Source organism: Macadamia integrifolia, chromosome 6 (assembly GCF_013358625.1).
Source record: "Macadamia integrifolia cultivar HAES 741 chromosome 6, SCU_Mint_v3, whole genome shotgun sequence".
In the NCBI taxonomy this organism is placed as follows: domain Eukaryota; kingdom Viridiplantae; phylum Streptophyta; class Magnoliopsida; order Proteales; family Proteaceae; genus Macadamia; species Macadamia integrifolia.
The window spans coordinates 35,585,088-35,601,008 of NC_056562.1; the positions used below are offsets into that span (position 1 = coordinate 35,585,088).

The 15,921-nt window shown below is 37.4% G+C and overlaps 1 protein-coding gene and 1 pseudogene across 1 annotated transcript; both read right to left on the minus strand.

Annotated features, from left to right (window-relative positions):
* Positions 1-3,330: 3,330 nt before the first annotated feature.
* LOC122080940 lies at positions 3,331-9,668 on the minus strand (annotated as a pseudogene).
* A 2,600-nt stretch (positions 9,669-12,268) lies between these two features.
* LOC122080939 (transcription factor MYB41-like) lies at positions 12,269-13,911 on the minus strand. Its single transcript, XM_042647838.1, has 3 exons — positions 13,670-13,911; positions 13,466-13,595; positions 12,269-13,229 (listed from the first exon to the last, which is right to left on the minus strand). The coding sequence occupies exons 1-3, from the start codon at positions 13,851-13,853 to the stop codon at positions 12,497-12,499; spliced, it is 1,047 nt and encodes a 348-aa protein (XP_042503772.1). The 5' UTR covers positions 13,854-13,911; the 3' UTR covers positions 12,269-12,496.
* Between the last annotated feature and the right edge of the window lie 2,010 nt (positions 13,912-15,921).

The following is a 15,921-nucleotide window of genomic DNA, read 5'->3' on the forward strand; positions in this document are numbered from 1 at the left end:
TTTTTTTTTTTTTTTTTGAAAATAAGAAAGAAACAACACTGCCGCTGGCGCAGGTACACACGCCAAGACACAGCGAGTGTGGAAAGACCATGCTCTTTCACTGCGCTAAACTTGGAAGTTATAACCTTCTCAGTTATTTCTACCGGAAAAAAAAAAAAAAACCCTAAAAAACCTTCTTAGTTATTTAATACAGTTTTCATATGAAATTATAGGATTAGTGATTGATTGATCGTCGTTTGAAAAAAAATGTGCTATACAAAAAAGGTGAAAAAATGTAAAATTACAATCATGTTGCAACTAATTAGTTACATCATGATTTTTCTCTCATCAAATTAAGCAAATCATCTTACATTAAAAAAGAGAGGAGAGAGTTCTGTAAAAGGCAATGCATATTCTATGTGAGTATGTGAGCTAATGAAAGCACTAGTAGAAGCATTAACAAATGTGGAATTTCTATTTTTCATTAAGGGTAAGGTTGTCATTTCACAAGATTGGTTACACCAAGATTTTTCTTTTATTGAATTAAGCAAATCTTCCTACATAAAAAAAAATAATAAGAAAAAATGAAGAGGGTTATGTAAAAGGCAACATAGCATCTATACTAGCATATGGGCACGCTAAAGAAGCATCAATAGGGATGCGATTTCCACTTTCAAGAAAGGTGGGGTTGTCATTCCCCCCACCCCCAACTGTGTCTAGACTATGGTCCATAATGTCTTTTATGCTTCTTTTTTCCCAAAATGAATTAAGCAAATCTGAACCATACGAGGTATTAAGAATTTTTTTTTTTTTGGTAGAACAAAATTTGGGATGATAGATTTCTTAAAAATTAGAAGTGTCGTACTAATAAGGACCAAGTTTTCCTACATTGATGGCTAGATGATGGCATGGTCCAGATGTGACCCCAACCCTTTCTTTTTCCGTATTCTCTAAGGCCATAGACTCATGATACGCCATAGTTAATCAGGTCGTGGCCTCAAGAAGACTCAATCCTACAATAATGATATCCAATTAGGGGGAAAACTGCTACCCCACATTCTGGTAAAGGTAGGCATTGGGCATTGGGCATTGGGCATTGGGCATTGGGCATGTTTGAGGGTTAGAGGGGTGGCCTAGCCCAACACAAGGTCGAGGAGAGCAAGTATAGCTTTGGGTTGTCAAACGGTGCGGTTTTGGTTATTTGGTTGGGTTCCAGTTCGGTTTACATCTTGATAAGGTGAAACCAAAATCGCACCAGATAGGAATAAGGTGAAATCAGAATCGTTTTCATCCAGTTTCGATTTTAGCAGTTTTTAATCAATTTTTGTTATTCGGTTCACAACCGGTTTACATGGGGTTAATAGTGTCGTTTTAGAAAATGGTTTGTATCCTAACTAGTGTGAATCCTACATATATTAAATTTCCTAAAGAGTTAATACAATGTACATTTATTTTTCCAAAGACAATATACTTTATAGTAAAACACTACACATATTATAACTAGTTAATTATGATCCTAGAAATTAGAAAATCAATAAGTGTAATTGTGTGAAAGTGAAACTCCCTTCTTGGTTAGTACTTTGCTTCTTTTTTTTTTTTCTCCCCTTTTTCTGTAGAGACCCATTGAAATTCAAAACACTTTAAGTCTTTAATACTAGGTGCAAGTTAACCATCGGTTTTGAATCGGAATTATAGCCTATAAAACCAAAACGGGATCAATTTACTACTGTGTGGTTTGGTTCGGTTATAAATCAATCGGTTTCAATTCCAATAAACAGTTTCGATTGTATATTGACACCCCTAGTATAGCTTGAGCTCAACCGGACCTAGGGTTTGAGTTTGCTTGGGCCCAATGGAAGGCCAACCAAAGTAAAACCCATCGAAGAAACAATTAACTGTGTTTCTTTAATAATGTGCTAGTATAAGAATTAAATGACCTTGCAGCCCTTTAATGTATGATACTGTTTTTTGACACCTTATTATATGCCCGTTGTTCAGATAATTCTCTCTATTTTTAGAAATAAACAAATGGTGATGACAGCTCTATGCAGTTTGGGGAGTCAAACTCTAGTTCCAACAGTCAGACTAGCCGAAACTAACAAAAAATCCTAAACGAATTGAACTGAATGTTTATCAATTGAGCTTCAGTTTAAGTTTTTCAAAACTATAGAAATCTAACCGAGAATAAAAACTGAACCAAAAAAAATGAACAACTATATAAAAATAGCCTTCATTAGCACCTCTCTCTCTTTCTCTCTCCTCCCACATGAATTGACCAGTTTGCCCCTATCAATTGAACTGATAGGAGGGCTCTCATTTGGCTCTCGCCTGCATACCCTTCGCTAATGGGCAGGAAACATCTATATAAATTGATTTGATCCAACTGAAACTGAACCAAATCGATCGACTGACACTCCTCTAGCATAATATTCTCTGCGGTGAGACAGTGAGGATTCAATAATTGGAGTGCATGCCCGGGCCCTTATAGTCGTTGGACCCTCACTATCACTCACCACTCGTCGCAGAGGATTACTAATTTCTTGGGCAAAGGTGAGGAAAGAATTTAGTGGTGAAACACCTATTAAAGTATTTAGTGATGGGTTTATGATTTGATATTTCAGTGATTCTTTTTATTTTTTCACTGTCTATTTGATATTTCAGTGATTCTTTTTATTTTTTCAGTCTTGTACTCTTTCAATTTGTAAATTTTTCTATTGCGAAATTTCTTGTTGAGCTCCTCCCTATTCTTTCATAACAATTTGTTTTTTCATGTTGTTTCTCCTTTGATCAAGCGTTCCTTCTTTTCCTAACACCATGAAAAAAAAAAAGAAGAGAGAGAAGGAAGACATGGAGGGGCAGCTAGTAGTTACATGGGTTTTGTTAAAGAAAGAAGGTATTCACATTGGTTACTTTCTTGAGGGATGGCCAAGCTCTAACATAATTAATGTCCTACCACTGATTTACTATTATATTGAAGTGATTAATAATGCCCACCAAACAGATGGTTTTCAGTGTACGCTTGATAAGACATGTAATATGAATGTATTCAATGGTATACACCTATAATAACTTTGGCTATATAGCGCATTAATATATAATCATTCTTAATTTCAAATTGTTGGAACTAGAATATTAGAGAAAAGAAAGCAATCCACTTACGTGTGTCTACGCCTAGACATAGACAGGCATGAAAATACTGTGCTGCCCCCACCCCATGCATTGAAGATGCCTCCACGAACATGATTGTATAAACAACTTAATTTTCTTACCATATTTAGTGATGATATTTTTTAGATGCAACTTTTATTTTACTTTCCAAATCGCACAGAAAAGTGAAATTTAATAACAAAATACGGAATGATTTGGAATTAGTGATATGATCATGTGGGATAATGTTTACAAAAATGGGTCAAAGTTAAGAAAGCTAATTGGCTAACAATTTATTCAAAACTGTTACTCAAAAACTTCCTGGAGATTGAACTCTACAAAGAGGAAAGGATTGGGCTAGAAATATTGAGGGCAAAGAAGAAAATAAGAAATTTTCTCTCACAATTCAATAGTTTAGGTGCAGCTATGTCATGGTAAACTGCGCTCAAGCTTCAACATTTAGGATCTATGAGCCATTTGTAGCGCCTCCTCAACAGAAGATGCACTTTGAAGCTTGTCTTTATCAACAAACGGCTGGATCCTCGCAAGTTTAGGCAGAAATTGAAATTCCTGAAGGAATAGCATCAGCAAAAATTGCATTACTAATCAAGTTTGCTTTGGTGTGTAGTTTAGTGAAGGAATAACAAAGAATACCTCAGGACTTCCACTTTCTAGAAGAATTCCTTTCAATTTACCTATGATACAACAAAAAGAAAATGTAAATAAATAAAAACGAATTTCCATATAAGTTTATAAAGATTAAAGTAAGATAATCATGAAAGATTACTTACCAGAATCTAGCCAGAAAGTAGCAATCTTTGGATCAAAATTTTCAATTTCGATTGTCTCACCAACTGCTTCACGGGGCAGAAACAATAAGTACATACTTTAAGATGAAAATAAAGCATGATCAGAGAAAATGACAGACTTTTAGGATATGAAGCTAAAATGCTAAAATGCATATCAGAGCCTCTCACCATTGTCTCCATAGAACTGCCACCACACTTTTCTTCCACTACCTTCATACTTGAAAACTCTTAAATAAAGTGCAGAAGGTAGTCATATTTGGATGTAACGCAAATTATCAAGAGCTGGAATAAAGCCAAAACATGATAGTACAATTTATGTGTTAAAAGTACTTGAAAGTTTGAATGGAGAATTATCATACATACAGGTGTGCTTTTGCACTTAATAATGAATCCACACAATGTTGAGCAGACCGACGAGCATGATCAACATGTTCAACTCGAGAAATCCGATCATAAATCTGTTCAACATGGATGAGATGTAACAAAAGGTGATTTTCAATTTGAATTTTAAATTAAAGAGAGAGACAGAATTACTGAAAAGAACCTTTAATGGGAATGCTGCGACATCTCCAATGGCAAAAACACCAGGTACACTTGTTCGAAATTGACCATCAACCTGGGAATATAACGTACTAGACTTCAGCCATATAAAAAAATTATCCTTTTACCTTTGAAGATACTCAACTGCCAGGGGGGACAGTGTAAGTGAGCGAATGTGTGTAAGCCCAGTCAAACATGACTGTTCTAGGCGGGGCGGGCCACCCACCTTCGAATGGTGTTGGTCCTACGGACCGTGAATGGATTCGCCTCTGGCCTCTGGGCACGTCGGAACCGCATGAGTTCACCGGGGTTGAGCACGGTCCGCCAAAATCGGCATAGGTTAGGTGCTATTGATGGAACATGGTAAGCCCATTGTAGAAAAGAAACTTGTTCCAGCTTGATTTATTACAGAAATGAGCAGTCCTATATCTAGTTTAAACTGGTTTTTTTCCTTCAACCGATGCTAGTCTAAACTATTTTTTCTTAATTCTGGTAAGAGTTAAGACATACATAGATAACAATATTTTCGTGCAGTTTTACATGTTCAGAGTTGATATGCTGCTATAATGGTTGACCATCAAGTATCCTAGTTGAAGCCCCCAATTCATTTACATTTAGTTGTATTTATTCTGCCTTGATCTATGATTAAGACGGGTTATCTCACTGTCTATTCATGTTTAGCTTTCAACTGGTGTACACAAGCAGAAGAGGAAAATCAGTCAAATTATATGCATGATTTTGAATGACTGTAGCAGGACCCGTGAACCATTTCACGAACCTGTATGCCACCAACAGTGGTATTCAATCCCACAGCTTCAAAGGGAATGACAGCAGGCTTTGCTCCAATCCCAACAATAACCTGCATTTAAAAAGGCATAATATATTTCTACATTGGCAAAAGCCAACCAAATTATGATTTAAGAAAATGGGGCCCCAGATAGATGCGAAATCAAGTACTACATACAAATAAACATGACTGTACAAATTCACCCACCCACCCACTCCTCCCCCACCACCCCCCCCCCCCCCCAAAAGAAAAAAAAAAACTTGACTATACACATTGTTCCAAAATAAGGTTTTATTCTTATTTAAAAGCAAATCTATCAGGTAATAGAAATATGTACCATGTCAGCTTCTATGGTTGACCCATTTTCAAGTTTGACAGCAGTCACATGTCCATCAGAACCAGCTTCTAAGTTTTTGGTGCGAACCCCCTAATAATAAATGAATGAACTTATCACTATATGTATTTTTAGATGAAAGTATACAACTCAACAATAAATGAATATCATTAACCAAAGTAAAAGTTAAAAAATACTACCTTCAAGAATTTAACGCCATTTTGTTGGTAGAGTTCTTCATATCTATGAGCCAGAGAAGGACTAAACAATCTTGGCATTAAATGATTCTCTGGAAATATGACCTATTAAAAAGAAAGCTATATGTTAAAATATGACCAATGGTGTAACCAATAAATAACATCAGGGACTCTGGGGAGAATATAAAATTATACATCTAAACTTTCTGGAATAAATGAGGACCTCCAGGGAATTGTGAGGTTTACTGGATTAACAGCCTTAGGAACTCTAGGGGAAACGTAATATAACCAAGCTCTGTATCTAAAATTTTCAGGATTAAACAACCTTAGGAACTGTGAAATATAATATAAAACCATCTCTCTCTTGGAAATTTACTTCAGATTAAACTAGAGAGCCACAGGACTCAAAAAACATAGGTTCTTTGACAATCATGTTGACATCACAAAATCAGCAAAAGTGAAAAATGCAACCAACAAATCTGTTATCACTCAAGAGGTATACTCAGATCAAGAGTAGAGAAATTTGAGTAGCTTCCTAGGGAACTACCAGTGTACAAATAATTTACTACTGCTGATCATGTGAGATATGAAATGCAATGAAAAGGTCAAAAGGAAAGTGCAATGATCAGAGTTGTCCATTTGGCTGTGATTGTGAAAGTATGCACAACATTTGTGCTGAAAACCACAGACCTCCCAAAACAATGATGCATGCATATGTAGGAATAGAAGTACAAAATACTCTATTTGCAATGTTTTTCACTGCACTTCTAAAGCTTATCCAAAATGCACCAATGTGAACTGCAATCATACCGTTGTATCAAGTTTCCAACCAACAGCTGCAGCAGCTACTTCCATACCAATATAACCACCACCAATAACAACAACCTTCCGTGCTCTCTCCTAGAAGCAAATACAAGTCCTTTACAATAAGCCATTAGAGGAAAAAAGAACAGAATAAGACAAATTGAGACCACTAAAAAGCTTATAAAATAAGTATCTCAGAAGATTGTCCTAGGGACATTCAACGATATAGAAGACAGATCACAAAGTTTGTTTTTGTTTATAAGTGAAATATCAGACTTACTTAAGTTGAAGGTTGACATTCAATACAAGTTATCCGAAAGTTTTAAGAGTTATTGTTGCTAGAAATTTTCTCTTCAAATAGGGTTCAGTTAATAATGCTGTTGAGGTAAACGATAAGATGAGTTCCAGGGTTTCCAAAATGCGGGAAACACTACAACAATTTTAGGAATCCAACATAGAATCCTTTACAAGATGGAAGTGTAAGATGCGAATGGAAAGAGTGCTTCTGGAAACCTTAATTTTCTCATGTCTCATTTCTCATTTCAGCCTCAGGCCCTTAGTAGTGCAGTTGTCAACATTCAAATCCTATTCAGTTCAACAAACATAGATGGTTCTTCCCTTCATCATTTGAAGAAGCACATATATCGGTAGAAGCATAAAGAAGCTACAACAGTTGGAAAAAAGAAACAGTGTAAGTTATTCGACACAGGTGCCCATATCCAAGCTGATGTACCATTACTTCTATATTGCTAATTTCGGAAATTTTGGAAAAATAATAATCATAGAACAGAGGATAAGAAAAAGATGGATGAAGGGGAATTTACCAGTGATGATATTAGTGAATCAGCATCAGCAACATCACGGATATAGTAAACACCGGATAAGTTCCCTCCAATTTTATCTGGAAATCTGGAATCAAGGAGGATGACGTCTTAATTTTTCATATCAATCTACAATTCTACACATATGGATTTAATGATCAATGACTGGAGTAGCAAAGGGATACCTCACAGCTGCACATCCAGTAGCAACTATGAGGGATCCATACTTAAGAAGTTTACCTGAGGACATAGTCAGTGTCTTTTTTTCGATATCAAGACCTGTCACTGGATCTTCATATAACATCTTCAGAAAGAATGAGAACTACCATTATGAACATATAAAATATATGAGGAAAGGAAGACAGCGACAAAGTAAAATGAAAAAAAGGGGAGAAATCTCAAATAGACTACACTAATCACGAGTCCTTCTATAAAAAAAAAAAAAAAAAAAAAAAAAAAGGGTAAAGGTTTCTGAATCTAAGATGCATCAAGTTACGCCTTGTCAACTTTCATATTGAGTGGAATCTATTGTGTGAGGTATCAATTGTTGGCAGATGCTCCACAAATATATGAAAATACTTAACTTCTTCTATGAGGTATAATCAAGACATATTTTCTTAAGTAATATCAAGACAGGAAGTTATTTCCAAAGATCAAATATTTGCAAGTTTATAAAATAACCAAAATGAATAGGACTATAAATTTCAGGCTCCTAAATTCTTATGTGACTGATAGGCATGGAGTAGCTTTTATTAGCCAATTCTCAAATTACACGTTTTCACATGAAACAAGATACATTGTTCTGCAAAAGTAAAACATTTGGCATTAATAATTAGGCATACCTCTATGCCATGCTCTTTATACCAATCAGGAGTCTGACTTTCCCCACCTGAACCAACATAAGTATGAAAGCCCTAAAATAATATAAAAGCACAAAGTCAAGGATAAAAAGACAAACATAAACTGAAGCAACAAGTAAATCTTAACTTCTACCAGTTCCTTGTAATTCACAAGAATAAACTTGATCCACTGGTTCTTCTCATATTCATGAGAATTGGATTCAAAAATTTCCTGTTAACGTACATTTGAAGAAAAAAAAAAATTGCAAAAAGGAAACTTGTTGAAAAAGTATTATTGATCATGACTATTGACAACCACCCCACCAAGAAAAGAAAACAAACAAAACTTAGTTCCATTAGATGATATGAATAATAAAACATTGTTTCTGGCAATGAAATTGCATGAGTTACTAAAGAGTTGATGTTGATTTCCAAAACCGAGGCAAATTTGATCGGAAATTCTTCAGTCACATAGGAAGTGTGCGGATTAGATATAAGATGCTTAAGAAGAACGTTATCAACTCCATTTGTTTGATTAAACATGAAAAAACAATTATGTCTCAGTGTTTCCCAGTTACGAAATCATAAAGTAGAAAAGCATAGAAGATAGGTGTAAGATTGATATATCCTTACGGGTAGACGCGCAGGCTTTTTATCCAAAGCAAAGAGATAACCTTTAGTCAAAGTAGGGCGCTCAAAAGGTGCAACAGCCTGTATGAATCGACGTCATGTGAAAACAAATCTCAACTTCCAAATGACAACTCCAATTCTAACTGGGAATCTGAGATGAAATGAAACCATCAAAGAAGAGTAATTGGGAGAAAAAAAAAAGAACCTCTTTACAGACAACGACAAAAGACCAAGCAGCATATCCAGCGGCATTGCCACCACCAACGATTACGAACGTGCAAAACAAGAATAAACCTCACAATTCCACTGAAACTAATCGATCACAGCGTTATATCAGTTTGAAATGCCGCTTACTCTCGATTCTCGTTGGCGAAAGCGGATGATGCAACGACGTAGCTTCTCGGGAAGTTAGCGAAAGCGACTGAAGAGGACCGAGGAATTCGATTGAGTAAAACAGAGTGAGGACACCACAAAGAAAATCCATACTTCAAGCTTAGGGAGTTTATCATGGTCGACATTAATCTCCTAGCTGCAACTCAGTGAAGACAAATTAGGGGCCAAAGAAGAAGAAAAACTAAATCCAAAAAGAGAAGACGAAGAACACTCTTTTTCTCTGTTCTACTTTAAGTTGCTTCGCAGTGATGAAGTTGTACCTGAAGGAATCGAACTAAATTTAGCCATTAAAAGCAGCTTCAGCTACGCCAAAATCATCAATGGAGAAAGCAAAAGACAAAATCGAGTTCGATGCTCCTTTGAAGAAGAGAAATAGAGAGAGAAAGGAAAAGACAAAAGCCAGTGCGCGAAACCATTCCGGCGTGTTGGCTCTTTTGCCACGTGGATATCACTCTGACTTCTGGACAATTCGAAATTTTCTCCAATAGCCACGTGTAAAATATTTAGTGGACAACCTTTTTGACGTGTTGATACCACCAATCGGCCGAGGAACTTTGGCGTCGAGGCTTGAGGCTTTTGGATTTTAGAGTAAGGGTGGTAAAACTTCTAGCCCATGTCCGAAAGACCACGGATTTCCTCCAGTGACTGGAGAGGAATGGTAAGTTAAAAGAGCGGTTGTCGGGTCGGGTGTGTGGTAGATACTGGATGTCTGGACTTTGGACCTCGCGGCTCCCTCTTTACTGGTTGAACTATTGGGTTGGGTCAAACCCAGTAACATTCCTTCTTTTTATTAATGGGAAAATCCGGGTGAGACTGGATAGATTAGAGTGGTTGGTTGGGCCACAACTCTCGCAACTCTTAGCAGAGATGGCTCCTCTCCAGTCTCCCCGTGCATTTAGAAATCCAGAATTAGGACCCGGATCATAATCAACTTGAATCAATCCCCGATTGCCCTTGGAATTGGTATATACTAGGCATTTAGGGTTTTTCGTATAGAATTAATCAACTCTAGCTGGATTGGGGGAATTGGAGCCAGCCAATGGTGAAACGGGTTAATTTTATATGTTTGACCACCTAGAGAGGATGGTCATCTTTTCATCATGGTAATGCAGTGCAAGAGGTAAGAAATCAGGTTATTTCTGATAATGAAAAGAGCATTTATATTATGTGAAATTTATGAAGAATTTGATTATTTTAAGGTTGATAACATTAGAAGAAGATTGTCGATATCTGATGGTCAAATACGTACCATTGGTGTATCTTTGAAAGCCCAGATGGAGAGAATAAATGGACTCCTCAAGGGCTACTTAAGGCACTATAGTGCCAACTAGAAGCACTAGTGTTGTTGGATGTTGCTCAGTGCTACTATAATTTAGTGATCAAAAAGCTCTGCGTCGAATTTCAACCCTTTTGAGTTGGCCATGGGCGAACAGCCTCTGACACCCCATGGCCCACACTATTGTGATAGGAAGAGGCTTGTCCATCAACCTATTTTTCAAGAGGAACAACCTAACCCAAACCTACCTAGCTACATGAAGCAACAAAGCATATGAAGGAAGTGAAAATCCTTCTTAAAGATAAACCCTAAAAATTAACCAAACCTGGCCGAACCTACTTAAACAACAGTGTAATTCAATTTTCATGTTTATAAATTTTATAGGGCAGCCCAAGTCCTAAACATCTTGGGGTTATATAGATGTCTTATTTGTATCCTAATTAACTCCTGCTTATATAATTGATTGGGTACAATATTAACCAATAGGATTGAGATTGAAATTAATAAAAGATTGTGCCATGCATTGTTTGTAACAGTTGTTTATAGATGTTAGTCCATCTTATATGTCAGCATTCGTAGGAACATCCTACAATTTGTACTCTTACGGGCTCCCTTTGGTTGCAAGGAAATCAAGGGAAATAGAAGTAAGATTTTTCAAACATCAGGATCCATTGACGTGGAAATTACCTTTCACCATCATCATGAATGTAGAGAAATTCTAAATAAATATAAATAGTTTTCATATAAAACACCAACTGGTTTTTTCATGCCCCATCAAATTGTCTTATCCTCTCCTAACTTAATAATATGTGACACATCACTAGGCTAGTAGATCATTTTCTTCAGTTTAGAGTAGGGAATCGCTTTCAGAGTTTCTGTCGTGATTGCCTTCAGCCAAACAAAACCACAATTTTTTTGCACATTGTTGCTGCCGGATCATTATCAGTGCTCACTGATTGCAAATGTAATTTCCTTTCTATCTCAACCTTCTAAAAGACAGAAAAAACCTAAACCAAAGGCCTTGGATTTTAAATTGGCTGGAAATTAATCAGTGTTTGGTTGGGGGTTCATTAATGGTCCATGGAAAATGGAACTGGAAATTTTTCTCATGAGCCCTGATGGTGTCTTCCTCATCAGGAGGGGAACAACCTTCTTATATAGTACATAGTATTCAAAAGCATTGGATTGGAATCTTCTTATATATCACTATACATGATCTCTCTTTCAAGGTATCCATGTGTTCTTAGACTCACTGGAGATGGTTCCAATCCACCACTGTTTTTATTCAACAAGACATCTCTCTCTCTCTCTCTCTCTCTCTCACAAACACACATAAACATTGCACATTAATATCTTCTATCCTAAGCAAATTTAAGCTAATATCTGAAGCTCCCTAGAGGGGGTTCTTCTCTACTGTTTCCATCACCCAATCAGGGGTTGGAAAAAAGCATTTTGTATATATAAATGCTTGGGCGTTTTGTAGGTTTCTAAACAACCTAAACCATCCAGTCTATAGTGTAGAGCTTAGACTAGGCAAGGATTGTAGAAAGAAAGATCTCTTCTAACGGTGGTGACGCTGCACAAAAAGGAAAGGAACCAACACATTTGAAAATGGGAAATCTCAATTACTACTTGAAGTTTCTATATATAACCAGGACAGCACAAAGAGGCTAGGAAGGAAAAGGGTTATATCAGAATAGTTAAACCAAATCTGAAATCACTTCTTGGGCTGTCTTGACCCATTTATTTCCTCACCCATCTGTTTCTAAAATCCTTCAAACATTGTATGCTTTCTTTCATTACATTCTCCACATTTTATATCTCTTCCAACCACACATATGGTAAACAAACCTTGTGTAAATCACCACTCATTTATAGTCCAATATGAAAATGAATATGAGAGAGAGAGAGAGAATTGATAAATAAAACACCTCATAACCTTATAAAGGAGAAGGGTAAGAAGATAGCATAGCTGCAGAACTTGAAGAAGCTTGTGTAATTCCTTCCCCACACATCTGTGGCTCAATGGGTTGATCCCAAATTAGAAAGCTTGGGCATGAGTGAGACTCAATCCATTCACTCAAGTCCTGCCTCTGTAAGCAATCCAAGCCCAACTGATCTCCATCCTCTTCCATACCACTTCCTTGAACCTCAATAGGCACCATGGCTTCCACATTCTCCAAAGCTGGCAAATAACTTGAGTACATGTTAGGAGCTGTAAATGTTGAAGGAGGGGGAGGTGGAGGTGGAGGAAGATGAGGAGGAAGAGGAGCAAGTGCTTGGGTTTCATGTTGGTTTACATGATCTATATGCCAAGAGTCAGAATTTGGAGCTGCTGCTGCTTCATGGAATAGCTCTGGTGGTGCTGTATTGCTACTACTAGTACTACTAGTGAGTCCATCCATCAAATTAATGTCAAACATGAAAAGTGGGCATTGAGAAGAAAATAGGGTTTCTTGAATTGGTTCCTTTGTCATCAATTCTTGATTCACTAAATTGAGTTGATTTGAGCTGTAACCCGGTTGCGATAACTCTGCATTCGGTGCAAGTGTTGCCATGGCTGCTGCCGGATTTGTCGATGGCTTCCTTATTTTCTTCTTAATCCATGAGTTCCAGTAGTTCTTTATTTCATTGTCTGTTCTCCCAGGCAAGTGGCTTGCAATATGAGCCCACCTACAAAACCCCAAATGCAGATTAATTACAACTTCAAGACCAAGTAGCCCTGAATGAAGTTTGGTCATGATCATGTGGCACTCACTCACACCTTGTAATGGTTGTGATCAAAGTGTAATAGTCTAATGGTCACTAGCCATGGACTAGTCTTTACAGGCCAGGGTGCTACATCAAGTATAGCCAATCTAGTGTCACTTAGTAATTACAAGCAAGAAAGAAGAAAAGGTGCCTCAAACCTGTTTCCTACTACACCATGCAGGCTTATAATGAGCTTTTCCTCCTCTGGGGTAAACCTGCCTCTCCTGATGTCCGGCCTCAAATAGTTTATCCATCTCAAGCGACAGCTTTTACCACATCTTTGAAGCCCTACACCACAAAACCATATCAGTTATAGCATGAGAGAGAGAGAGAGAGAGAGAGAGAGGAGGAGGAGGAGGGACCTGCTTTCTCAGGGACCTCACTCCAACAACCATAGCCATGGATGGTTATGTACCGAACCAGCTTTTCATCTTCTTCAGGAGACCAGAGGCCCCTCTTAACCTTCTGTTGGTTGCAGCAAGAATGGTGACCCATATCTTCTCTTGCCCTCTTCTTGCCTTGTGTTTGTAGTGGTTTGTATGGCATAGAGAGGCTCTACTGCACTGAGGTTGAAGGTGAGAAGGGGAGAGGAAGGACACCTAGTAATCCTTCTCTCTCTCTAAAAAACAGTGGTGTTATTAAGGAGGGATCCGACAATCACACCGGATGGGGCCCATGGGTGTGGGTCCCAAATTTACATCCAAGTCTAACCATGAAACGACTTGGCATCGACTTGTCTCATCTATTTGTGGTATTCTCTCTACGTACACTTGTATTATGTAACCAACTTCACGTACCCAACTATGTCGGAAAGCCAATCCTCCATTGAAGCTTCTGCAGCAAATCCTTCTTTCTGTTGAAACTGAACCCAATCATGGTTCACACTTCACACGCATACTTGTAGGCGTAATTATAGGGGAATCTTATGGTCAACATATCATTGTACAAGTCTCTCTCTCTCTCTCTCTCTCTCTCTCTCTCTCTCTCTCTCCACAACAGATAAATTTTCAGACATGTCTTATATAGTTAAGATTTATTGCTTAATGAACAAGAGATAGGAAGGGAAGAAAATTGGATAAAACAAGTTAGAATTGCCCATGGGGTCAGCCAATCAGATTCCTTGTTGACCCACAAGATCTACGATGTGAGACCCTATCAACAGAGGATGAAAACAAAAGGGTGGACCATTCACTTCTCTTCTCAGGTGCGGCATAACAGAAGTTCTACAGCAATATCATGCACCATTATTTGTTCTGGTGGAATGATGCAAGTATCCCTTAAAGAGATCAATGTTGGGGGTATGTATGATGTCTTATATTCCGTTTTTTATATAAGTGGGCTGATTTGAGAGGTCATTTAAGGCTATATGGGTATTTCGATAAATTACCTATATAGTGTTTTACTATAAATTTGTAGTGAGGGTTATTTCTATGTGTTACAGCAAACATTAACAAAATACGAAAACAAATCAAGATAGATCCACACAATACAGGGATTTAATGAGGTTCACACACCGATGTGGTGTGTTATGTCCTCGGGCGAAGAAGAAGATGTTTCACCATGTAGAAGAGAGATTATACCCAAAAAGCAGTGTGAAACCTCGTCCTAAAACCCTAGTTCAAAAAACCCCAAATTACAACTGCTTGCTCAACAAGACGATAGTATATTATATATTCCTCGAAGTCGCTAGTCGATCCATCGAGTCGCATGGTCGATCGGGTTGAACCGTACAGTGGGGACTATGCCCCCGCACCGGCCCAACTCCTCTGCTTCCATCATGGATCTCAAAAAAAAATCTCATTCGGGTCACCACCAAAATATGTCAGAGCAGTTCATTCTTCAAAACGGGTCAAGAATTCAAGACAAACTTAACATTATGTAATGAATCTGATAGAGGTGTGAAGACAAACGGCTATATCCCTATTCTCCATTGATAGAGAAATAGATCTTATTTCACCATAAACGTAGACAATCTTACTGAACAGATCACGTAAATCTATGTATATTGTGTGATTGTGGTATGCAATTCCCATTAATTTTTTCTACATCATTTAGGGATGCATTGTTCCTATGCTTAAGATCTCTAGGCATTGTGAGATAAGTTATATTTGCTAGTTTTCTAATACTCATGGAAGCCATTAATATTAACTTCAATAGCTTGTTAGCTCTACAAAAGATGAAGATTATTGCTTGTATTGATACTCAAAAAGAAAAGGCCAAATACGTTGTTGATGGGTGATGACTTAGTTGGGGAATATAGAAATTGAGTATTTGTTATTGATATCTGCAAATGGGTGCTATTGCAAGGATTTATGTACATACAGAGACATAAAGAATTGAGAGAGAGAAGGAAATGGATGGATGGATGGAGAAGGTGAAAATGAGGGCGTCTGTTGACTGATGCAAATCAATCACCATTGATGTGAAGATGAAGGGAGACTTTTGCTTGGATGCATCGCAAGCTAAGAATGAAAGTAATAAAAAAAATCATTCTGAAAGGTTCAGACTCTTCTTGGAGGGGATTGAAAAGAAGAAATGATGATACTTAGCTTTACGGAGGAGCAATGGAATTTGATTTTCATTTATTATGCTTCAAATATTAGTGTCGAATGAA

Bases quoted from the DNA above. Each gene is read 5' to 3' on its own strand.
- LOC122080939 (XM_042647838.1), bottom strand. From the start codon at position 13,853: ATGCCATACAAACCACTACAAACACAAGGCAAGAAGAGGGCAAGAGAA. The intron at 13,596-13,669 runs GTCCCTCCTCCT...TTTGTGGTGTAG, and splicing joins TGAGGTCCCTGAGAAAGCAG to GGCTTCAAAGATGTGGTAAA. The intron at 13,230-13,465 runs GTTTGAGGCACC...GGGGTTTTGTAG, and splicing joins CATGGTGTAGTAGGAAACAG to GTGGGCTCATATTGCAAGCC.